Here is a 26350-nt window from a genome sequence, read left to right as displayed (position 1 = left end):
CTACCAGCCTGACACTGGGCCCAGGAGAGCAAGGTAGGTGCAGGAGGAGCAAGGAAAGGGGAGACTGAATTCATCACCCCCGGCAACCTCCGTTTTGTTTGATTCCCATTTATCCGAATGATTCCCCTGCACGCTGGGATCACAGACTCCTGAGAGGGAGTTGTGCTCATGGAAATACATGCTTATAAAAGCGCAAACCAGCCCCAAGAGCTGTTGCCCATCACAACTAGTAAAATTCAGGTGTCAAGAGGACTACGTAGCAAGCCCAGTTCATACACAGAGATGCACTTTAAACACTTCTGAAGACTTTTTCGTAAGATTTATGGATACAGTAAAGAATATTTCTACAGGACACTTCAGGCTTCAGTTTAGATGCAATTCAAAGCACCTACTGACAGGAGCCTTTTAATCTCTGTTCATCTCTGGGGAGATGGCTTAAGGGACACATTTACTGATCACCCAAGTGGCCGATCAGTCCCACAGAGCCCAGGGAGGAAAACAGTCTGAATGCTGTAATATTTGAATTTACCCATGCGTGTCAGCACCCCTCAGCCTCCCTGCCCAGCCTTACCCAGCTTCTCCAGCAATTCTGGTCCTGTGCTTCACCAGAAGTTCACTCAACATTTTATATTCCTGAAATCAGACAATATGAAGGCTTCCTGCGCTCTCTACAGTTCATCTCACTTATTTTCAGATATGGTCCTTGAGAGGAAAGACAGTTTCTTCAATATTGTGCATAGCATAAGCAAAATGCTTGATTGGGCAGTAAGTTCTGATGAGCTCAAAACCTGCAGGCCAAACTGAGTGTCTTCTCGGTGCTAATCAGGCTAGAAATTTTGGGGGAGGTGCTACGTATTTTTTCTGGTTTAATTTCCAAGTGAGTCCGCTTTAGTGGCGAAATTTTTAAAACGGAAGAATTTGGGTGTTACCAATGGGCTGGTAGAAAGGCAGCGTTCTCTGCCCAGCAGGATGTGCTGTGGAATAGGTCACAGAGAGCAAAGGAGAAATCAGAAGATGACAAAAGAGACAGGATTTGCCCTCTGTAGTTTCCTTTCTAAACCTTCAGTGTTGCTTTAACCACAGGTTTTTTTCCTTCCCAGGCAGCAATAGTCCACCTCCCAGCCCTAGCAATAACCTTTGCATACTTCCTAGTGGATTACACAGACTGAGGGATGTAATTTTATCTTTTCGGTCCTTGTAGGAACTTCCTGCCATGTAGATAACCTATGTGAGAAAAGAAACTCTTACCATTTTAAAGCATTTAATTGTTTTCTTTTTACATCAACAAAAATTGTATTTTGAAATACTAAGACAGTGATTGCAATATTAACACTGTAAGAATCATCATGGTCCAATGAATGAATTCAGGTGTTTACCTGCAGCGCGTTTTACTCACTTAGGAAAGAATGGGCTGTATTTTATCACGGCAATTCCCCTTCTATTAATTCAGCACACAGCTGTGGGCACAGAGCAGTTGCACTTAGGGCCATGTTTTGGTATTTGCCCTTTTTTCCTTAGTACTTTGCAAGCAAGAATGAAAAAGCTTTCTTCAGAAACAGTTTTTAGCGCTTGTTCCTTTCTTGCGCTGTTTGGAGCTGCCTTCAGATTCTCAGCCACTAACCTTCAGGTTACAGAGACCTTCTGGATATTTCTTCGTGCTTCCCTGGGGGGGTTCCTGCTGACTCAGCCTGGCTCACCTCTCCCCTTACCTGCTTTTGCTGTTGTCCTCGCCGTCCTTTGTGTGTTCTCCCAAGCACCTTCCCAATTCCAAAAACATGGCTGTTGGAAGTGAAGTTCGTTTAGGGTTTTCAGAAAAGCACTGTTATGATAGCAGTCTCTTAAAAGGCCTCAGATAAGAAGTGTCTTTACTTCTTCTGGTGGTTTTTGTGATAGTAAACTATGAAGGTTAGCAACAGTAGGTAGTTCCACGTCTTACACAGAACTGAATGAACTATGAAGACCTAACAAACCCTAATCTTCCTGATGAGACAACTAAATTCAGAGATTCCTTGCATGGTCTTCTGCACATCATTTCCAAAACACACAGCACCAAGGAGCTTTCTGTCTTCAGGCGCAAGACAGAAGCCTCATTTTTCTTCTCTCAGCCATTAATCCTGCTTAGCATTTGGAAAAAAGGAAGGAATTATTTCTGCTTTTGAACTTCTCATACTATGAGGCACGGAGTTACTGAGTTTCTTGTGGACTTTCCAAAAGGTGGTGTTGAAACGAATTGTGGAACAGACAGTCACACCCGTAAGACAGTTGAAGGCAGACTCTGAATGCCGTAAGCAAATGTTTTACAGCAATGGGCTAAGAGAATTGCAGTCATGCGAATGTATTGTAAATTCTGGGTATGAATATCTGCCAATGCATCCAAGTAAGTAACTTAACTCATTAAGTAGTTTCTTTTGGAACACTGGACATGCTTTATTTTATTTTTTCACAATTTATTTAAACATCTCACATATACAAAATACATTTTATTTCTTTTTTTGAGAAATGATGATTTTTTTTTTTAACCCATTGTAGAAGATGGAAATGAGATTTGAAAGCAGGAGCACCTGATTTTGGAGGAAGAGGACAAAGATGAGGAAAAATGATCCACATGCTTAAGCTGTGGGTGAGACAGGACATTCTGAGTTTTGAGACAGACTTCAAAGAAACAGAGAAGTGATATTTTAAATGCTACTAGCACCATCAAAGTTCAAGTATTGGAAAGATACTCTGTAGTAATAATGCAATTAGCACCACTGTTATTTTGAGTGGAACTGAAAGTACCTCAGATCATATAGAGAAGAACCTACAAAAGATGTGGATCACACTCGATTTAGTGTATGAGGTAGTTTAAACCTTTGGAAGTCGTGGTTTTAAACTTCCTCTGTGGAAGATATTCAAAGGCCACAAGTGGTGCGAACTTTCATGATTTTTTATTTTGTTTTTTTTTTCTTTACAAAGGTTGACATTTCCCAAGGCAACGTGTTGAAACTTGAAAGATTTCCAAGTCCTTTTGGGGCTGTATTAAATTTCATTGCACAATGCTCCAATCAATTCTTCTCCTTCTCTTTCGCCCAGAGTTTAAGCAAGTAGATGAACAGAAGAAATGGAAGGAGTCAGTTTTCATTATAAAAAGAAATGACAAAAGAATAATTTGGGAGAGGCTTTAAGTTAATTTTAGTTCATTCATTTGAAACAGACTGGGCCAATGTCCAAACCGAATTCTTGGTCAGCGCCGCCAATATCCAAAGGTGCAATGTCAAGGATGGGCAAGCGAGATGGCTTATTTGTTCTGTATTCAATGATTGTTTTGCCCCATTCATTGTTCTTTCTCTGCAAGAGAAGATTCATTACAATTGATATTGCATTGTTCATAGTATTGAGAATTGTTTCACCTGAATGGATAATTTCTGAAATAATTTTGTATTAATTTTGCTGCCGTTGTTTGCAAATCAGGTATCCATATCCAACTGTTTAGATCTCTGATACAGAGAAAATATTTGCTTTAATCTTCTGAAGTCTTATGTGTGATGCTCTACAGAAACTACCATATTATTCACACTGATATTAAATCCTCAGTGCCTGAGTTTTGAAGATCCTGTCCCTCTTAGGGCCTGTGCACTATTTTCTAATCAATCTTCAGCTTACACAGAATTTAGGTCTGGTCACTCTGAAAAGCTTCTTTTTTGCCACACTGCACAGTACAAGGTGGGATTTGTTTGTACCCCAGTACTTCCCACTTGTTGAAGATCTGGCATACTTGGTTTTGTAGGCTATTTATCTTCACTGCATAAAATTTTGCTGGTCTGAATGACAACCCAATTCTGAATCAAAGCGCAACTCTTTCCCTAATCACGTGCTTAAGCACGGGCAATCATAGTGCCCGTGGTTTCTGTGTTACTTACAGAGCAGCCATCCTCAAGAACACTGAAAGTGAATCTGCTGTTGCCTTCAGCTCGTAGTTCAACATCGTTGGATCCCTGCAGTACAACAGCCTTTTTAAGGTTGCCAGTTTCCGCATCCATGTAGGCAATGCTGTTCTTGCAGTGGTAGGTGATATTCTGAGAGGCATGGTTGGCCAGCAGACGCATGAAGGCAAGTTGGGTGGCCATATCCTTTGAGGTCACTCCTTCATTGTTGTATTCAAACTGAAAGCCAGAAAGAAACCCAGTCAGTTGTATTGCTGAGGAAAGGTGGACGTTTGTAATGGAAGTATGTGATATTTGACCTAGGAATATTAAAAAAACCCAACATTTAAGTCTGCAATCACTTGTCTGTTGCAACTCCAGAGCTAAAGAGCATCACATAAAACTAGCAGGAGCCAGGCTGAAAACCAGACATGAGTGGATGAATTGTAGAACTCTGTTCCAAGATGGAGAGTTAACAGTTTGTGGGGATTCAAAGACAAGATCAGACAAGTTCAAGGAAAAGAAATCCATTCTTGCCATAGATACACAGAAACAATGCCTGTCTCAAGAAAACCCTGATTATTTTTTTTTTTGGTATAATAGAATAGTCTAATAAAATATTACAAATGTTTACTTCATTCTTATATTCTTTTACAGCATCTACTTTTAGCCACTGTAAGAAACAGGACCCCATACTGCCCTGGACCCTTGTTCTGACCCTGTGTGATCAATCTTATGATCTTATATTAAAGACCTTGGACACTGAAATTTCGTCATAAGATCAACTCAATTTCATTTAAGAATTATGTAATTAGGTCTCCTTAGCTGTACAAAAGTGATTTATTTACAATTGGCTGGTACAGTGTCTAATGTGTAAGTAAACATATTTCTTGTTTTTACTTACACTGGCAATTCTGGCTGTTATGGTGGCATACACTCAGGATCTGTGATGTGTAATATAAATATTTTTCCAGGAACAGTGTAATTTGTAAAAATCTCAATTAAAAGAATAAAAAAAATAATCATTTTCTTACTTTTTCAGACACTTTCTGGACTGTCTTTATACTAATGCACCCTATTCCAGTCCAAGCTGCCCTTAGTAACAGCCACTAGTCATGCTGAATTGATCATTTGCAGACACCAAGTAAAATTAGAACAATACTGAGAAATCCTTTTTGCAAATTGTGATCCAAACCAGAACTGAAGCCCTGTTCCCTTGAGACAAAGGTTAGTTCCCTTTTTCATACTTCTTCTCTATGAGAGTTTAATTTATGTATTTGCCTGCTGAGAGTCAGTGATTTGGGATTTTTTCAGACAGCACTGTAGGAAACAATCATCCTCCCATACGTCACTTACCTGGCTGCCACCATTGATAGTTTCACCAAACCATACATGCTTCTTGTCCTTGGGATTCTTGTTGATATACCAGTTCTTAGCGGGAATATTGTCAGGGTTGGCATGGATGCAGGTCTCACCAGTGGCAAAGTCACAGTATGCTCTAATGGCATCCGCAGAGCAGCCTTGGTTAGGATCAATCCAGTAGAAGCCTGCCGTTGAGGAAAGAAATGCAAACAATAGATCACTCAGCCGAACATTTGCATTGTTTGATATAGGAACACAGAGAGAGGTCATAAATATCAAACTAGTTACAGTGCTAAGGTGACAACTGGGATAAATACATATTTCAGATTGTTAATGAATAAGAAACTGTATTTGAAAGCTAGGGTTAAATCTTTTTATATTATTTTGGAAAAAATATTGCAATAATTGCAGAACAATAGCTATAAAGAGCTTTTCAGAATGTCCTTGTATCTATTTTCAGTGGAGGCAGAGAGAACTTCTTCGTTGGTCGTTTAGTATTTTCACAGGATGGCCAAAGATACCGTTTATCAAAGGAAGCTAACGAGCTGGAGTACTCCCTGAGCCAGAAAGGGCAAATATCTGGCACTAACATACCGCTGCTCCATTCTGGGTGGCTAAGTCTTAGGTCACGGCAGGTGCGAGCTGGGTTCTTTCTGGAGCCTTCTGGGGTCAGCAGGGTCTCAATTTGGTTGTTCAATGTTTTCAGAGTGGCATCAACTTCATAATCCTTGGGTCTGAGAGAAGGCTGATCAGCCCGGTAGTATTCTGCATCATAGCCAACTTCGTATCCACCACCATTGGGACCAGGGGGACCAGGGGGACCGGGAGGACCAGGAGGACCCTGAAGTTTTTCAAAAGCAAAAGACAAGCAGCATTCTGTTACACATATGGTTCTCTCAATTAAATACTTCCACCCATGCATAGTCCTACTTAATTCCTAGCACCCTTAGCTCTGATCTGAGGCAGCACATATGGACCTGCCCTGTGGCAACTACTATGGGCTCAAGCAGTAGAAGATGCACAGTGTAGAACTACCACATCTTCTCTGTGTATGTGCTGTCTCGCAATAAGGACAGAACACGCTCTTCAGGTTTAGGCCTATTAGTGAAACATTTAATGTTAAATAACAACAGACATTCGGAAGTCTTTTTTTTTTAAAAAATCCAAATAAATAATTAAATCACATCTTTTCCTAAACTGCTAAGCTTTTGAAGTGATTTTCTTGTAACAGTGACATAAATGTGTTAAATCAACAAAAAATAAGTTATACTCACAGCAGGGCCTTGGCTACCATGAGAGCCACGCACACCAGCAGGGCCAATAGGTCCAGGGAGACCATTACGACCATCTTTACCAGGAGGACCAGAAGGACCAGGTGGACCCTAAAAGGAACCTCGAACAGTTTAATGACAGTAGAAAACACTACAAATAGAGATTCATATAAATGGGAGTGTACATATAAATTGCACAAAAGGAATGGGAGAATCATTTGAATATGCTCTTAAATTCACCTACCCTTGGGCCAGCAGGGCCGTTGTTACCAGGAGGACCTTGATCACCATGTTGGCCCTATTAGGAAAGATATATCCATAGTCATAAAAAAAAAAATAATGCAGTGTCACACATTTGTTATTAGCATGATTCAGAAGGGAGCTATAGTCAGCATGTGTATTTGGGCTCAGTGAATGGGAATCTAGGGCTAATAGCATTTTTTAGTGGAGTTGTGGTATGAAGTGCCTGTTTTGGGGAGGGAGGACAGAGAGCATGAAGAGATATTTAAGGGGATAACCTATAAAAGTTTCTATATAATTTTTTCAGATTTTCAGAGAAGGCTTTCAAATAAAAGCCAGAATTCCTAAAGAGGATACCAGAATTTAAAGGGAAGAAAATCTACAAATTACTTCTGCTTCTCTGTGATACAAAGGCTTTACAATTTCTGGCCAAAACCAGAAATAATATTAAAACAAAGGCAGAGCATTTTGAATTCTGTGCTAGTCAAATGCAGTCAAGTTTCAGGGCAACTAATGGTATTGACAGTTCTAAAGTCAACTATCAATGGCAGTATCAAAATTTGCCATTTTATGTGAAGAGTGTTGAGTATTAAAAGAGAATCTTATGACTTTTGAAATATGATGCCGAGTGGAATTAAGCGGTATCAACCTGCTGGGTTGTGCATATCTAATTCCACACTAGGGTGACCTTATTTCCTTCTTTTGCTCTTTATATTCAAAATACTGAAAATCATTTACTTACAGCAAGACCAGGAAGACCCTGCAATCCATTGTGTCCCTTCAAGCCAGGCAGACCTCGAGGCCCCTTATCACCAGGCAGGCCCTTCTCACCACGTGGACCTTGTGGGCCCTAGGAAGGGATACAGGTGTCAGAGGAATAAAATAGAAGGCTTCAGGTATATACTACTGTCAAAGCAAGAATAAAGCATGAACATTCAGTCTTATGCCATAGGTTGCCCCAAATATATGTGTATATATATGTACATCCTGTTAACACACCCAGGAAGAGTGTGAATCCCAAAAGCTTCAGGATTGGTCCCAAAAGAGAGGATGCTGATTGAGATTCTAGGTCTACAAATATTTACAGCTTCTTAAGCACTACTTTTTGGGCCCATATCTTCAGCACAGTCATGAGTCCTCGCTAATAAAGCACGCTTTCTCTTCTTGCATCAATGTGGTAATGTATTTAGAAATCAGACTTACAGCAAGACCTCTTGGACCAAAAGCACCAGCAGGTCCGACAGCGCCAGCAGGACCCTGAAACAGGAATAGAAGATGCATGTCACTGCTGTATATTATACCTAATAAAGGTCCCATGCTCAACACATCTCTGCAGAAAAGAAAGTAATTACCAACATATTGTAGAGGTTTGATGTATAATGTATATGTATGATGGAAAAATGTTAGTCCTGTGTCAATCAAAAAAATTAAGGTCTCATCAACTTACAGGATCACCACGATTTCCAGGCTTTCCAGAAGGACCAACTTGTCCATGAGGACCAGGAGCACCCAGAGCACCACTGGGACCAGCGTTACCAGGAGCACCACGCTCACCCTAGGTACAAAGGAATGCAAAGGGAGAGACAGTGAGTTGCTACTGTCTTACACATATTGTAATATTTCTTCCATGATTATGAAATGAAGGAAAAGAACAAGTTACCTTGAAACCAGGAGCACCATCACGGCCTGGAGCACCATCGTGTCCAGGACTGCCCTGTTAAAATACCATGAAAAAGCATTAAATGCCATCAGCCTTCATCTCACGTGGAACTGTGTGTCAGTCTAACTGCTCCCAATATGACTAAGAAGACGTTGAGATGGGATAGCATAAATCTTGAAGATAACAAACTCTTCCTTACAGATGCCACTTTCAAATCCCTTAATTATATTAATATTCTCAGAAAAATAAGATGGTCTTCAAGTATTTTGGGTTTTGCAAGTTCAGTGTAGAAGAAAGTTACTGTGTTTTGATATTTTTCTCTAAACGAAAATGTCCAGACAATAGTGGTCTTCATCTAGCTTGCACTCTTGTAAAACAGAGACCTACTTTTAAGATGAAAAATGCCAGTGTCTGAAAAGGACTTCAACAGTAGTCACAGCTAAATTACTTTGTTGTGGTACTTCACAAGCTTAAATGGCTTCCTTTGTGAATTTCACTTCAACTGTTTCACTATGTACACTAGCAAACCTTTTCCTTCAGAAAATTCCCACAGAATAGAAAGTTCGTTTCTTTTTAATACTTATAACATAAAATTACTGCTCTCTGATGTCTTTGAACTTTTGAGTCTCAGGACTTCATAATGCTTCAGGTTATCAAAAAGGCTTCCCTGACAAGGCCCAGAGAAAGCTTTATATAGTTATGCTTACAGGAGACAAGATAACTTTTAATACTTTAACTGTTCTTTTAGTGTAAGTCATGTTTAGCCACTGTACGGATACCTTTCTTCAAGGTGAACTACTAACTTGGATGGTTAAATTGGATAGATAAGTTTATTTGCTGCTCTATGAAGAACTGGGAGCATGGCCCTGTCCTCCAAGTAATCACTCATAAGGCAGGGCATTAGAAGGAGCAATTTGTTCCATTCCAGATTGACTCCAGGATGTATTTCAGACACAACTTGTGCCTTAAACAATCTGTAACCTAGTTGGGGTTGGGAATCCATGTCTATTAGAATCCTGCCCTGAAGACACCAGAAGGTACAAATTTGCTAGCAGAACAACCTCCAGTTGCATCCATCTTTTCTGTGTATTTGTCTTTGGCTCAGCAAAATAGAAAAGCAATCCTGAAGAGGAAATAAGACATAGCTTACATCACGACCAGCTTCACCAGGAGCACCATTTGGACCAGGAGAACCCACAGGACCAGAGGGACCACGGGCACCAGGAGGACCAGAAACACCCAGGGGACCAGGTTCACCCTAATACAGGAACAGTGATAACAAAATGTGACATTATAATACAACACAAACCAGTCTTACAGAACTTTTGGCCTATATCTAAGAGAAACATTTCTCTGTGATCAATTCTGGAAGTGAAACAGATCCAGGACACAAGAAACATATCCAACTATACCAAATACTATCTTCATTCTAAATTTTCTACCTGTTCTATCAGAAATCTCTGATACCATTCAAAAATACGCTCACCTGCAGACACAAGTCTAGTGTGTCTGCAGCAAGCAATAATTTCTTCCACCGCTCTGTTAGGTCCCTAACCTCTGTTTGCAGCAGCAATGGAAATAGCAGGATCTACATCTCCTTTTTCCTGGTTTCCCTTAAGAGGAGACCTCTACTTTTTTCTTTACACCTATCTGCTTAAAGGAGTTAACTGGTCATATACTCACTGTTGCTCCAGAGATGCCTGGAAGACCACGTTCTCCCCGAGAGCCAGGCAGACCAAGGATACCAGGAGCACCAAGAATACCCTGAGGACCTGGGGTACCAGGAGGACCCTATGACACAAAGAGAATATTAGTTATATTAACAGAGAAAAATCAGTTTTTATGGCCCTTGAGGTTTCTCATTTGTTTTGCTCTAGAACAGCACCAACTGCTTTCCGAGGATCTCAATGTAGTGTCAGTGCTAGTTCCTGCATGGAAGTAGTTGTAACCAAGACATAAGACTTTAAACTCCAAAGCTAAAGGTCTATAAGTACATAATGCTGGTTATACTCCCCTCACAACTGCTTTCCAGTGAAAATGCTGTTTCGGAACACCACTATACACATGCTTTTTCCCCTCCCACTCAGTAACAGTGGGTGATGCAAGAAAATTGGGGCATTCAGTACAGAGAAGATGACTATGTGAGGGGATTCCATAGCGAAGAGATTGATCATCTGAGACTGATCCTGAGATTGCCTTGGAAGGTCTGGCATCTCCAAACAACCCTTAGAGCTCTATACTGACCATCTGAAGGTAAAGGCTGTTTAATTAAGTGACTTTTAAATTTCCTTGGAATTGAGCATATGTGGCACTGAACTTGGCGTAAGTAATCATCCTGACAGATTACCTAAATTATTATCCTAACTTGCAGTGAGCTATACTAGTTCAATTATGTTTTTCATAACTGAAATTAAATTAGAATATAAAAATTAGAAAATGTATTGCTTTATTTTGGACATTAAATGGCAAATTTTCAATTGTCACTTTCAAAATTTTAAGATACATATCTGACAGTGACACTGAAAATTTCATTCTTAGCTGCAACTTCTGCAGATCAAGGAAAAAAATTCTATAAATTTTTGAGAAACAGACTGGTAATTCACACAAGTCCATAGCTCCGTAAGACAGAAATGTGTCTGACTTTAAAAATGCCAGTAATTCTGGATGTGCAAGCTTCAAGACACTCTAATTTATTTATTGGCATGATTCTAAGCCACCCTAGGGTCAGACAACTTTAACCTTATGATCCCCACAGATTAGTGGGTCTGATGCAGAAATGAACTGAGATTGTTCTAAATGGATGTTCACGTGTTCCTCCGTTTCCACCCATGATGCTCAGTTTCAGAGCAGGAGACTCTGCTTCCCTTTCTCAGACTAAGTAGCAATTTCTGCAGTTAGCCTTGTTGCTCTCATTTGGACTACTTGCAGAGAAAGATGCAACTTGCCATGAGAAAAAGACAGAAAAAACCTGACCCATGTGAAACACGCCTTTTGAACAATTTCTTGAGACTCAGTGGAGCGTCTACTTAAAAGCTTTGGTAAATTTATGTATGAAACAGAAAAGCCCTACACAAATGCCCAAAGTATCTTAGAAGCCATAGCATTTACATGAAGAGAAACATTTTTAATGAGATGTGATACTCAGTAACTTACAGCAGCACCAGCCTCTCCGGATGGACCCTTCTCACCAGCAAAACCAGGTGGGCCAGCAATACCTTGTTCACCAGTACGGCCAACTGGACCAACATCACCACGTAGACCTCTAGCACCATCTTTGCCAGCTGGGCCAGGAGGACCAGGGGGACCAGTGATGCCCTAGGATTGAGTATGAATATGATATCACTACAATATAGACCCATTAGCTGGGGAGAACAGAGATAAGTTTCATTTTGTGTCCACATACAAAAATTGTGCTTTGCAATAAGCAGGTTATCAGCTGTTCTGAAGCAGCAACTCTATTACTTTTGTTAGCAGCGGACAACTGGAATCAGTAGAATTACTGAACTGAGAGATTTTTTATTTTTTTTTTTACTCAGTGTAGGTGAAAGTGGCAAAATTTGGCAGGAAAATATTGATTTGGCTCTGGAGACATTAATTGCAACTATAAAATCTATGAAAAAAACTCTTCAAGGAGGATTATGTGCTTTGGATACTGGAATTTACAATATATTTAAATGCAGGGTATCTAAGGAAAGAAGTGCTTTTTGGTAAAGGTTGGAAATACCTTTGAAAAGAAAACCACAAATGTCAAATTGAAATGAGAATTTTTGGCTGAAGCAGGGATTCACATTCTTAAACACAGTAAGAGGTTGCCCTACTGGAGACAGGGGCTGGAACTGCAGACAATTTAAAAAGCACGGACACATCCTATTTCAAATAGGATACGACCTTCTTATTCCACTCAAAATCAATGGCTATGCAGTTACTCATGGTGAACAAAAGCAAAAGAAAAACAGATTTTTCCAAATGGTTAGGCACCTCAAGATGCAGATGGACGCTTGATGTAGTGTAAAAAAAACACCAAACAACAAACTAAATGCATAACTCCCACGATGGGAGTTTAAACAGTTAGGATACTTTTTTCTTATCTCATCCAGTCCTATAAGGATCTGAGGCAATTCCAGTGCAGTTAGAATTTGTGTCCACGTAACAAAAAATGAGGATTATCCCTAACTAATGCAACTTCTGGCTTATCTCCCATTAGAACTTTTTCATTAGTTACTTACAGCAGGGCCAGGAGGACCAACTCTTCCAGCAGCACCAGGGAAACCAGTCATACCCTAAAAATAAAAGTGAAAGGAAGATTTAGTTTAAAGGAAACAATGACTTCATGAAAAGCAACAATATCAGTGCCAAAAGCCTGAATACTTACAGGAGGACCAGCATCACCACGAGGGCCAGCAGGACCAGCAGCACCAGCGGGACCCTATGCATGAAGGATTGAAAAAGGGAGATGAATCAAAGACTGTTAATGTTCCCTGTCTACAGTATGGGTTCAGTCTCGCTCTCATAAAAGCTAAGGGCGATTTTGCTTTTTACTTTAACAGGAGAACTAGGCCCAAAACCACAATTCCTCTCCTGATACTGGAGTAGTAAATTCTCACAGATATTTTAAATCAGTATTGTATGGACTGAGAAGAGTTGCATAAGGCATTTATGTTTCAAATGAATTCACCTTGCAAATGTTACGTGCATCTAAGCAAATCTAGAAGTCAAACTATGAAAAGACATAGTAAGGTGAAGAACAGCAAATCCTCTGCTTGCACTGTATGACTGATAGAGCTATGTAGTGCAAGGGCCTGGTATTGCTCTATTAGAAGCAAGAGAAGTAAGAACCCCAAGCCACATTATCTTGCAACACTTTACAGCATTTGAAATTCCAGGGCCTGACTTTCTGCATCATTTCAACCAGTTCCCTAATAATGGGCTGCATGCACGTGAAGCAGTATATACCTTCAGGCTAGAAAGGTGTTAGCACATGAAATGCCTGTATGCAAGTAGGTGTGCAGACAAATTTGCACAAATGCTTCTGGATGACTGGGTCTGAAAGTCAGACTTGCGACAGCACATCCTGTCTTTGAGAGGAAGACACTATCATCCTCAGCTCAGAACTTACCCACAATCACCCCCTGAATGGTCCAAGACAGATTGATTTTGCTGATCTTCAGGGCAAGTTGAAAGTTTATTATTTTTTCTCTTCATTTCATTTCCAGACTCACGATCTGAGCCCACATAAATAGACTGACAAAGTTTACATAATGTGCGAAAATCAGTATGGTGACTTTCCTCAGAGCCTAGTTTGAAGTTTTGTTTCTTTTTTTAATTACCTTTTCAAAATTCAAGGCCTTCAGACTAGTGTTTTGCTTGCATAGCACAGTTAAGAACTATGCATTTTACAAAGACACAGTTCACTTACTGGTGGTCCAGAAGCACCCATTGGGCCGATAGCACCTGTTGGTCCACTTTCACCCTTAGGTCCTTTAGGCCCACGCTCGCCTTTAGCGCCAGGCTGACCAGCTGCACCCTGTGGAGAGAAAAACACACAGAATAAAGAGTTGGGAAAGCATGCAAAGGAAATAGAGAAATGGCGTAGCATCAATAAGAGGAAAGCAAAAACAATACTCACAGGAGGTCCAGCAAATCCACTAGGACCTACGGGACCAGGCTCACCACGTTCACCCTAAAGAGGACAAAGAAGAGAAGAGCGGTTGGAATGGGCTTTAAAAAGACATTTTTTTGAACATCATGTCTTTGACACAGGACAAGTTGTAGGAATTGCTACTTACAGGGATACCACGGGCACCAGCAGGACCAGCGGGACCAGCGGGACCTCCTTCACCCTACAACAGATGGCAGAAATCATTATGACAATGTGGAGGAAAGGCCTCACTGCAGTCAGAACAGGGATGATCTTGTGGTACACATGCATGTTGTTCAGGCCCAAACCACGACACATACAGCGAGTCTCCCCGTGTCTCCACTGGAGAGGGTGTTACTGAAAATGCTTCTGTTTTGACCCACCCTGTACTAATAATTTCTAACGATACTGGGACAGGATAAACAATCATTCTGAGGTAATGTGTTTATCACCGTATCAAAACCTCTTCTCATAGTGTGAGGAGGATTGTGGAGATTAGCCTCAACTACAAAGAAATCAGAATCTTCTCCCCATATATAACCCACTGCCATGTGGATGGGCATCCCTTCCCTGCCCTTTTAGGAAAAAGTTTGGGGTGCTATAGCAAATTTCACTGAATAGTTCTGCAGTCCCAATAACACTTGCCTCCCAAATCTGAAAAACTCGCAGAACTTGTGCACACTAGAAAGATGGAATTGTTTCCTATGGAACTCCACATCTTGGATATTCATGCGTGGGTAAACTGTATAAACAAAAAAGACACTTTTTCATTCAAAGAGTAGACTTACCCGATCACCAGCACCACCAGCCGGGCCAGGAGCACCAATAGCACCAGGGAGACCCTATAGGACAAGAGAAAGGATGCCATTTCTAACAAAATGTAAGCAGGAGTGACTACTTTTAATATTTTTTTCCTCTTTCCTCCTGGAAACAGGTGTGTGACTTTCTTCCAGCTGTTTTTTTTATATAATCATAGAATGGTTTAGGCTGGAAGGGACCTTAAAGATCACCTAGCTCCAACCCCCTGCCATGGGCAGGGACACCTCCCACTAGACCAGGCTGCTCAAAGACCCATCCAGCCTGGCCTTGAACACTCCCAGGGATGGGGCATCCACAGCTTCTCTGGGCAACCTGTTCCAGTGCCTCACCACTCTCTTAGTGAAGAATTTCTTCCTTATATCTAGTCTAAATCTATGCTCTTCCAGTTTGAAGCCATTATCCCTCGTCCTATCACTACATGCCTTTGTAAAAAGTCCCTCTCCGTCTTTCCTGTATGCTCCCTTCAGACACTGGAAGGCTGCTATAATGTCCCCCCGGAGCCTTCTCTTCTCCAGGCTGAACAACCCCACCTCTCTCAGCCTGTCTTCGTAGGAGAGGTGCTCCAGCCCTCTGATCATCTTTATTGCTCTTCTCTGGACTCGCTCCAACAGGTCCTTGTCTTTGGGGGCTCCAGAGCTGGATGCAGTACTCCAGGTGGGGTCTCACCAGAGCAGAGTAGAGGGGCAGAATCACCTCCCTTGACCTGCTGGCCACACTTTTGATGCAGCCCAGGATGTAGTTGGCTTTCTGGGCTGTGAGCACACATTGCTGGCTCATGTTGAGCTTCTCATCAACCATCACTCCCAAGTCCTTCTCCTCAGGGCTGCTCTCAAACCATTCCCCACACAGCCTGTATTTATGCTTGGGATTACCCTGACCCATGTGCGGGACCTTGCACTTGGCCTTGTAAACCTCATGAGGTTCACGCAGGCCCACTTCTCAAGCCTTTCAAGTTCCCTCTGGATGGTACCCCTTCCCTCCAGCGTGTCGACCGCTCCACACAGCTTGGTATCGGCAGCAAACTTGCCAAGGGTGCACCCAATCCCAACATTCATATCGCCAACAAAGATGTTAAATAGTACCGGTCCCAGTAAAGGATACATGATTTTATAAAACAAAATCTATTCTGTTATTTTCCTTCAAAACTACGAGTACTAGGACAGGCAGCCAAATTCTCAAATTAATGATAATTTTGTGTGGCTTTGCAGGCTGCCTGTAGAATTAGCTGTCTGGGCTGAGCCCATGATGTTAAAGAGGATAACATCACACTGAACAATTGTCTATGAAATACAAGGTTCTCTGCTGATGTAATTTCTCTGCTTGCGTGCATGAGAAGTGATTGCTTTTCTCTATCTCCCCCTAAATTGAAGCATCCCTGGACAAGGTGCAACAAAATCATACTGATTTGGATCAAAACCAAGCAGAAATAAGAGGAAATGCAATAAAGTGGGCAATGTAAGTCCTGAACATCCTTTTTAGTCACTTGTGTTCTCAGGCGTAGCAAGGTAAACTCAGGCAGAATCAAAAGATACTTACACGAGCACCATCTCTTCCTGTTGCACCAGCATCACCTCTCAGACCTGGGGCACCCTAGAATACACAGAGGGGAAAAAAGCATTTTATTGGTAATGAGCACAATAGTTTGCATGAAAGAAGTCTTGAACTGCTTGCTGAGTATCCATGTATTACTTGCATATCATATGAGATGCTTATCGTGCTAGTTTTTTTGGGTAACGGACTTTGATTATTATTTCATTGTTATTGCTGAGTATGTACTAACTTGTAAAGTGAGAATTTCCAGGCAAAGGGGACTAACATGCTTTTCAGAATTATGAGCTCGCCTCCTTCACAGGAAACCTATTTAGTTTCCCCTCGGCGGCAAGAATTTTGAATGGAATTAGAAATTCAAACCCAAGTTGATGTATATTCCAAATGATGAAGGTAAATCCCCCTCAAAATCCCTTTTCTTTTGATCAAATAATAACCATACATGAAATTCTTTTGGGTATTCATGTTATAGTTTCTAGTTGAAGCAGGAAAATAACTGTTAAAAACAATGATGTCATATGAGTGGTTACATAAAATGCCATATGTTTCGTATAATGAAAAGTTATATCCAGGCCATCACTAGTATCAAGAAATCGGACCAACACTCTGTTCTTTTTTTTTTTTTAATACATTCTACTCTTTTGTGTTTATCTGCATGTCAGTACATAGTGGTTTATAAAACATTGCAGCAATTTTCATCTTCATTTCCTTACAACTGCGTTTATCCTAAATGACTATGGATTTTTTTAGTTAAAACAAATAAAGCAGTTCTAGAAATCTCAGTTTTGAGTTTAAATAATGTAAAGAAGAGAATATGGAATGAGATGTACGTAGCAAGATAAAAATCAATTTCATAGATAATTATATGGATAAAGCAGAGGTAGCAACAGGACTTGCAACCAGACTTCACAACTTTATATAAGGGCTTACACTGGCTAAAATGCATTCTGATTTTATAGTCAACTGATATAATCATAAAATTTTTGTAACTGATTTACTTGTATCATGATCACCACACCTAGAGTAGTTAAGGATTTGATCAGAGACTCGGTCCTTTATGATCAGTAGACCCATTCCTACTATAAAGCCTGTACTCAAAAGACAGCTTTAGTATTATCTCGGTAAAGATAAGCTCATAGTTAACCAATCCTGTGAAGCACTAACTGCCACTTAAACTAATTCCAAATGCTGAGCAAAGATCAAAATACAACCTTAGAAAAGACTGTCAGTCTGTCAAACCAACAAAACCTCTACTTATTCACTACTAGTGAGTCATCATGTAATACAGTTTCACAGTAAATAAAAAAAGTTGCATTGGGGTAACCAGCAGGTTTTTTAAGTTAGTGAAATTCAAGCACATCACAAACCCGATCATGCAGTAACAAAGCAGGTTGTCCACCTTACCTTTTCACCCTTGCCTCCTGGAACACCAGCAACACCTCTCTCTCCTGGGATTCCACCAGGGCCAGCAGGACCAGGAGGACCAGCAGCACCAACGTTGCCAGGCTCACCCTAGCAGCAACAGCATGTCATGTATGACAGGGTCAAATCAGACACACAATTTGGAACAAAATTCTGTCATTGCTACTTTGCCCATCATTCTGCCTACCTGTAAACAGTGTGAGTAGTAGTATTTCATCTTAAGCTATTGTCCTTATTTTACTTTTTCGGCTAGTAAAGATGCCAGATGTCTCTCTGATTCTGTGGGCTCCTGAGATTCTATTCTCCCATATTCTAAACTAAACTTCTGTGGAAAAACTACCCATGGAAATCTTGAGAATTAAGACCCGTATTCAGTTAGCATCAAGTCATTTTGGTAGACGACTGCGCATTGTTGTGCTAACATTTTAGGGAAAACATTGCTTACTAGACACAAGAGCTTCCTGTGTCTAAGTAGAGGTGGGTATAAATAGAAGTTAGCATGAATTTTGGCCAAAATCTTGGACCCTATCTCAGAACAGAATAATAGTACCCCCACCTGACAAACTGTATTCAAACTGAATACAAACTGGAGTTCCCCCTCCCATCATCCATAATGCTAAACATAAAAATCTTCAATATTGGTGTGGACTAGCTGGGATGGAGCTTTACCATTCCAAGAAATGACCCAGGGCCTATGGTGTATAGGTAACTACATATTACCAGTAATCACTTTTGCTCTTAGGAAAGAAGGTTTTGAATTGCCTTCATCAGGAATTCAACAGTAAGGCAATGGCAGCTGGAAAAGGCATACCTTGTTACCCTCAGGGCCTGGTGGGCCAGATGGACCACGGCTTCCAATGGCACCAGCAGGACCAACAGCACCACTTTCACCAGGAGGACCACGTTCACCCTGAAGGAGACAGTCTGATTTGAGTTCTTCCTTGAATTGTTCTGTAGCTTAGAGGTTTAAAAGCACTGACTAGTAGCAATTACAACGTGATGCATTTTTGTCTGAACAAACCATTAAGAACTGTACTAAAATTGTGCAGATATTAACTAAACTGGTCCTAAGAATTGACTCTAGCTTTCGATACAAATATAGCAAAGCGAATTACTAAAGTCTTGCACCATGATAACAGCTGACAAAGTACAAGTATTGCTTGAACATGTATTTTGGCTACTGTGCCTTTTGTAGTAACAGTGTCTTGTATCCTATTGTCAAATGGAGCTTCTGATACCAATTTGAGGGCAGATAATGGATTCTAGTGAAATTGGAGCCATAATAATTGGCAAACAATTATTTTTACAGTGGCATATGCTGGTGAATATTGGAGAATAAGGGTGACAGCTAAAGCCTACAGTTGTGACCTGTACATTATAACAGGATAAATTCTGAAACAGAGGTCATCTGGAGATGTGGAAGTAGCCAGAAACTGGTCTTAAACGCACAACAGATTTATCAAGGATAGAAATATCAGTTTTACTAAAGACATGTCAAATTATCCCGCTGTGATCAAGCTGGACATCAGTGAATAATCTGATAAGGCATAATGCAGATTTTTAGTTATGCTGGAGAATCTGGGAATTTGTATGAGAACTGTAACATGGTCAAGGAACTGACTCAAGGAGAGACAGCACACTGGTAAAAAGCACCCAAGATGCAGAAAGCTAAGTTACGTTGCAGGGATGTTTCCCAATTAATGTATCTTTTCATTATTTTTACATACATTTTGGCAACAACAAAGAGGCAGAAAAGGAAGAAAGATATTTAAGGAATATGCAGATATCACAAAGATGGAAGGTCTTGTCAAGAGGAAGAAGGGTTGGCATATTACACAGGAAGAAGTGAATAACCTGCTGGATGGCTGTCACAGTAGAAGTGGAACAAAATTCAAGCATGCAAAGTACCAGGCCATTTATTCAGGCACCAAAAATGAGGAGTTTCACCTGGTAAAAATGACAGAAAGGGAAAGGTGATAGCCAATAGCCAACAATATGCTGCAGACATGAAAAAGGCAAGTGTGATCTGGCACAAGCAGTGAGGTATTTTTCAGAAGTGTTAATTTTGTTGTACAAAGCATCAGTAAGACCTAATTTGAAATACTGAATGAAATACACTCTGGCTGGGTACGAGATGCTGAAGGCAAGGTAGAGCTGAGACAGATAACTGCTACTACCGCGATAAAGGGAACTTGGCTTGGATAGATTAGTAAAATGAAAGTTTAAAGAGGGCATGGCTATCTATACAGCCTCAGGGCACTAAATATAGGGAGGAAAAGTGCTATTTAAACTGATTGACATGACTGACAAGAGTGAATGGGAATATTTGTCATGAATATATTTAGTCTGGGAGTCAGAAGAAAAGAGGAAGCAACAGAAGTAGTTTAAATATCAACCTCTTCATAGGTGGATTTGGAAAGCAAGTAATTAATTGAGCATTTTATAAACTACTCATTGCTCTGCATAAATAGGACCTTCCTGCTATGCAGAAAGGCCTCCACACAACGGTCTTAGAAATGTTTAGTCACAGTGCAGGAATAAAGGGAAGTGGGAGGCAATATCTCCTATTGCCTATTCCAAGCTTTGGATTCAGCCCACCATTTGTTCATGAAGACCTTACATGGGAGGTAGGAGCTGGCTAGCAAGGGACAGTATGGCTGAAACAGTCAAGCTAAGAAGGTCTGCACACAGGCACTGGAGATGAAAATTCTCATATGCACCAGACCTCAGTGTAACACTGTAGGATCAGTCTTTTGTCATCCACATTCCCATTGTGAGGTTCATTAATGAAAAATAAAATAGATCAGCTCATCAGGATTATTTGTCTAATATTCATATTGCCTATCTAGAATTTTACTAACACTGGCAACTATTGTGTTATATAATTAATATACCCTGACACATGCAAAATGCAGAGAAAATCCTCCCTCATTGCTGGGAGTCTGCTGCAATACACTGCATTCTGTAACTGAGAAGAGCGATTTGTCTTGAGAAACTGGGAAATGTATATAGCTACTATTATTACTGAACGCATTATTAAGACAGTCTGTACTAGATTTCAAATGAGTGACTCACTCTTGGGCCAGCAGGACCGGGGACACCAAATTCACCATGAAGACCCTAGAAAAGAGTAATGTATTGGTAAAGCTTATTTCTAAAGCAAACTTATTAGCTTAAATTGTGCTTTGTTTTTTAGCAGTAAATAGAAATGCTTCTCAAATTGCAGCAGTATATTGAAAATCTTCAGACTAAACCCAGTCTTTTAGACACAGAGAAATTAACCCTTTTCATATAGCTGCACAATATCCCAAAGCACACATAATAATTTTTCAACTGGAGAAGAGAGTTGTCAATTCAATTCCAAGCTCATTTTTCAGGTGCACGCAATGTAAACTTTTTTTACAGGGACACAGAGCGATGTAACTATAAACGTAAAGGTGGTTATAATGCATAGGATGCACAAATTTCAGATCACATAACATACTGACCAAGCAGAACCTAGAGCCTGAATCACCACTGAGCTACCTCAGTTGTATGCCATTATAAATTCACTGAAATCAATTGAGTTGCAAAAGCATACAATTGGAGTAAACCACGTTAGATTCAATCTCGAAGATTTCAAAAGAAATAAAGTAAAATATTTTTCATGTACTCTCTTGTCTTTTGGGGGAGGGGGTATATTTTATTGCTGCTTAAGGACCGAAAAGCAAAGGATTGGCTTTGCTCAGTTTCATACCAAAACTTTGGAAAAAAAAAAAAGTATGTTGCAAATTCCAACAGATCTTTTTCGTTTGTGGCTAGCTTTGACAAAAGGGGCTATTAAACTTTGCATATAACACTGATTGATTGCATTCTTTTGGCAAATGGATCCAACAGACTCTTGTTTTACCACACGTGCAATTGTAAACATAACACTTATGCAATGCCTGCCCCTGCTTGTGGGGTACTGCACACTCACCCTTTCGCCTGGTTTACCAGCTTCACCAGCCGGACCCGAGGGACCTGGCAGACCCTAAGCGTAAAGAAACAAGAATACAAATAAAGTTAAGGCAGAAGCCCTTTGTGCTTTGTAAACCATAGATAAGGCTGAGCAGAGCATATAGTTACTTACCTGGAAGCCAGGAGGGCCAGCGGGACCTGTTTCACCCTTTGCACCTTGGTTGCCCTGGATGGAACAAACAAGTGATTAACTTGGAAGGAAAAAACCAGCAAAATCGACTTTAAACTGGGAAGTCCCATTAATGAAAAATAAATCACAAATTGGATCTATAACTTACAGTGACTCCAGGAGGACCTTGAGCACCGTTGTTTCCCTCTGGGCCAGGAGCACCCTAAATGTGTTCAAGTAGAAAGCTGTTACCAAAGTTTGAATTTGTTGTGAATAATATATCTCTAAAGTGATTCTGTGCCAAGAAAAAAAGGTCCCTGGATGCATATTTTGAACTTAACCATTTACTTGTAAGAGCTTCACTATCAAAGGGTAGTAAAGATGCTTAAAATTTTAAATTCTGATGACTGTTTTAGTTATTGCACCACATTCATCTTTAAGGAAATGTCTTTTGGAATTACAGATTATAGGAACCGTGCTGATAGTTTTTTTCCCACAACAAACCAATTATTTGGTCCCTTACATGGAAGAAGTAGTAAGTTCCAACTATCGGTAAGAAGTTGGAAATTTACAGGATAAATAAGAAACCATACACTGTCCTCAAAAATTTGCACAGGAAACGCTATTTTTTCCAATTAATAGGAAGCTAATACTCCACAATTAACCACCCAATTAATACCCCAGAAGGGTAGTTTTCATTTATCCTTTAATTAATAGTCCCTAATAGTCCCCACTGACATGAGATTAGCTGAATGCGTTCCCAAGTGCTTTTCTATTTCATCATCTATTCATGCTCGCACAAGATAATGCTATCTTATTACAGAGGTTTTGAAAATCTACTTTTTTCTGTCTGGAGATTGATAAAGAAAACATATCCACATACCCGTGGGCCAGCAAGACCAACATTGCCTTTTTCACCAGGTTTGCCAGGTTCACCCTGAAGTTGAAAGAAAAAGATACAAAGTTAACTAAGACTTCATAATACATGTAGTTTAAACTACTAAACAGCAACTGATACTCTCCTTCTTTAACCTGAATTTAAAACACCCACAAGCTCCCATCTGCCTTGTTGAACCACTTAGAAAGAATAGCTCAAAAATAAACATCTTTCCTTTTCACAACTCCATTCCTTTATTTTTTGAGATCATAAGTCATGACACACTGCATGCCATCCTATGCAATACACTATATTATGTCTGCATGTATATATGTATGTATAGCAACACCACGAATCCAGGAGATGATTATTGTTATCTATGGCCTCTGTGTCACATGTCAAGAGCCCCACTGAAATCACTGGTAGCTTTTCTTCTGAAGTGAGTGAGCTTTGGATTGTGCTCCATAAATAACAATACTCTGGAACTGAAACTTAGGCTTGGTGGCCAACCCTTCCAGAATGTTTACAGAAGTGTATATACAGAAATTATAAAATGGGCATGCAGAAATTATAACATAGACATATTTTTCTAATCACCTCAATGTCCAAATATTCCTCAACTAATTAAATTGTTTTTAATTTCTTTAATAAATAACTGGAAAATAATTTAAAACAGAACTCTTCAATGTAAGCAGATGCCATCCAATAAGGAGTATGGGAAGACACAGGGAGATGTGTTTGATTGTTAGAGTTGTGGACCTACAGATTAGTCTGGAAATACTTTCACAGTAATAGAAAATTTCTGTACTGTACTTACAGTGGGACCTTTTGGTCCAGGGAATCCAATGTTGCCAGGCTCACCTCTATTACCAGCTGGACCAATTGGCCCAACCCTACCATCTGCTCCAGGGAAACCCTAGAAAAAAAAATCATACTATTAAATGGCTGCGGTAATTAGAGTTCAGTTTTAGGAGAAATGTGTACTGACAGGAAGGAAATGCCATTTAACTTTTAAACACTATTTATACATTGCATGCTCATGTATTCCTCTATTCTTCTCCTTTTTGTACAACCATGTATGTCTTCTTCCCCTCCCAAGACATAGGCCTGACCTGAGACCCGTAGAAATGAATGGGAATTTTCTCACCAAATAATATGGTAGTAAAATATCTTGCTGATTTTACATGAAGTTGTGTTAGAGCTCAGAGCTGAGATCTCTGCTTTTTAAAATCTCAGGTTTTGTCCATGTTTCACGTGCAATGGGGAAACAGAATGAAAAGCAAGGTACTTACAACAGGACCTTCCTTGCCAGCAGGGCCTGGGCTTCCAGGCTGACCCGGGAGACCCTGAAAAAGGAAAGGTTTCATGTTTTTCAGAAGGAAACCAACGCATCCAACTGTTAACCGAAGTTGTTTTTTTTTTCCCCTCTATGTGTTTGCACACACATACAGACACCAAGTTATCAATATATACTGTGGAAAAAGGACTATACGTCCTACTAAATTTACATCTAAAACACACTGAAGTTTCATTTGGTGGTGTGCGCTCCCATGCCAGTTCAAAATCAGTATAGGTAAGTACCGGTTTCACTTACATAAACTCATTTAGGCTCTACTTGAGGAGAGAATGTGCTTAAACGTTTGCAGATGCCCAACAGTTCATATGTGCATTGAACACTCACTTCATGGAGGAGGGTAGGAAAAGAAATAGTAGTATAAAAAGGATAAAAGACAATGACATGAACATAAACCGACTGCAGCCAGCACCAGTGAAAGTGGATGACTGTTTTCAGTGAAATAATTTGCAAAATAAAATTGAAATAATTGAGATCAGCCATCTCACACGATTTTAGTACGGTTTGCTTTTCTTTTAGTTAGTTAAAGAGGACGCACACTTTAGCTGTGCTCTTAATGATCACGTTCTGTAAATAACCTCAGAAGGTAATGCAGTATCCAGTATGAGGGGCACTGCTCCATGACAAGGCAATCAAATGCTACCACATACAAAAGAAACTAATTTCAATAAACATTTTGATGCTTCTTAATCATTTCCTCATAGATGCTTTTTCAACAAAGTGGTGGAAGTGCCCTAATTGTGGTTAGCACAGGCTGAATTTTTGCAGTTGGATTTCTGAATAATTTTGTCCCTAAATTGTACATAATTTTCTTTTTGCATAGTTCAAACTTACACCACAGAGTTCAAACTTACTCTTGGACCCATAAGACCAGGCTCACCAGGACGGCCACTATCACCACTAGGACCCTTAGCACCAACAGGACCACTAGCACCACGGTTACCGGCAGGTCCCTACCAAAATAAAAACATAAAATTAGGTGGACGTAGCAAAAAGCATTACACATAAAGATGTGTAAATAAAAGATCATTTAGAGACAGTGACGCAGACAAAAGTCTTACTATGACACCAGCTCTGCCATCAGCTCCAGGGAGACCACGAGATCCAGGCACACCCTGCAAGTGAACACAAAACAAATCAAGAAAAGGAAAGAAATAAATATATTCTTGTAAAGCATATAGTGCTTGCTAAGTTTCAGCCTTCCAAGCAGGTCTGCTAAATTTGAGGTAGGTGCAGCTCTAAGCACACACACCTCAGTGTAAAAGTAGACTGTGAAAGAAATCTCTCACTTCCTTTACGTTTCTTTAAATTCTAATCTGCTTGTATCAGAGTATTTTCACTGTTCATTGTAATCTATTAGTGCCTAGCCAGCAGCTAGGATCCCACAACGTGGCCCACACTGTTTCACTGTTGCTTCTCTGCAGGAAGTTAACGGCTTCTCTATGACTCTGTACAGCCTACCCAAGGTGCAGTACTGAATCCTTATCGCTACCAAAAAAAACTGGTGGAAAACACTGCCATTTTTCCTGTTCTTTTCCAGTTCCCACTCCTGTGTGAAGCCATGTGCCTCCTGAAATTCACCGAGTGGTTTCCTCAACCAGTGAAAAGGATACTAGGCATCCTTGAAGACACTGAATTGAAACCTTTTGCCTCACATTATGTGTGAGCCAATTACCTGATTTAGGCAGTTAAATGCCATCACAAAGCTTTAAGAGTAATCAAAGATAATTCACTAAATATTACACAACAGATAAATCAAAACAACCTCTGATTACTTCAGGGATAATACAGTAAGCAGCATTAATACAAAGCAAAAATAGGTTTGGTCACAACTAATCAAAAGGCTCAGAATGGCAAATGATCTTTGCTTAGCAGCATTAATGTAAATTTAATTACTCATAATTACTTAATTTGCCTTTATCAGTCTAGCTTTATTTCCTCTTTCCTTCTTGCTTCTACTTCTGGAACATGAAAAGAAAACGTACTCTTAGACCAGCAGGGCCTGGGGGACCAGCAGAGCCAGGTTCACCGTTGCTGCCTCTCTTGCCTTCCTCACCACTAGGACCAGGAGGGCCAGCGGGTCCAGCAGCACCCTATTGCAGGCAAAAAAGAAAAAAAGAAGAAATCAGATGCTGTGCTGCAGATACTA

The 26350-nt window shown here is 40.2% G+C and overlaps 1 protein-coding gene across 1 annotated transcript in view; it reads right to left on the bottom strand.

Annotated features, from left to right (window-relative positions):
- Positions 1-2911: 2911 nt before the first annotated feature.
- Positions 2912-26350, bottom strand: part of COL1A2 (collagen type I alpha 2 chain) — a 41726-nt gene continuing 18287 nt past the window's right edge. Inside the window, exons 21-52 of the mRNA XM_074574695.1 lie at positions 26187-26294; positions 25263-25316; positions 25056-25154; positions 24140-24193; positions 23665-23763; positions 22854-22907; positions 22140-22193; positions 21974-22027; positions 21821-21874; positions 20938-20982; positions 18674-18772; positions 17845-17952; positions 16429-16482; positions 14862-14915; positions 14222-14275; positions 14062-14115; positions 13852-13959; positions 12808-12861; positions 12662-12715; positions 11589-11750; positions 10119-10226; positions 9586-9693; positions 8436-8489; positions 8223-8330; positions 7979-8032; positions 7518-7625; positions 6780-6833; positions 6539-6646; positions 5859-6105; positions 5259-5449; positions 3900-4142; positions 2912-3327 (exon numbers count right to left, since the gene is read on the bottom strand). Coding sequence (XP_074430796.1) covers positions 3181-3327; positions 3900-4142; positions 5259-5449; positions 5859-6105; positions 6539-6646; positions 6780-6833; positions 7518-7625; positions 7979-8032; positions 8223-8330; positions 8436-8489; positions 9586-9693; positions 10119-10226; positions 11589-11750; positions 12662-12715; positions 12808-12861; positions 13852-13959; positions 14062-14115; positions 14222-14275; positions 14862-14915; positions 16429-16482; positions 17845-17952; positions 18674-18772; positions 20938-20982; positions 21821-21874; positions 21974-22027; positions 22140-22193; positions 22854-22907; positions 23665-23763; positions 24140-24193; positions 25056-25154; positions 25263-25316; positions 26187-26294 — 3006 coding nt within the window. The 3' untranslated portion in view covers positions 2912-3180. The remainder of the gene's footprint in view (positions 3328-3899; positions 4143-5258; positions 5450-5858; positions 6106-6538; positions 6647-6779; positions 6834-7517; positions 7626-7978; positions 8033-8222; positions 8331-8435; positions 8490-9585; positions 9694-10118; positions 10227-11588; positions 11751-12661; positions 12716-12807; positions 12862-13851; positions 13960-14061; positions 14116-14221; positions 14276-14861; positions 14916-16428; positions 16483-17844; positions 17953-18673; positions 18773-20937; positions 20983-21820; positions 21875-21973; positions 22028-22139; positions 22194-22853; positions 22908-23664; positions 23764-24139; positions 24194-25055; positions 25155-25262; positions 25317-26186; positions 26295-26350) is intronic.

The sequence above is a fragment of the Larus michahellis genome, chromosome 2 (genome assembly GCF_964199755.1).
Source record: "Larus michahellis chromosome 2, bLarMic1.1, whole genome shotgun sequence".
Lineage (NCBI taxonomy): Eukaryota > Metazoa > Chordata > Aves > Charadriiformes > Laridae > Larus > Larus michahellis.
This window is presented reverse-complemented; position numbering and strand designations above follow the sequence as displayed.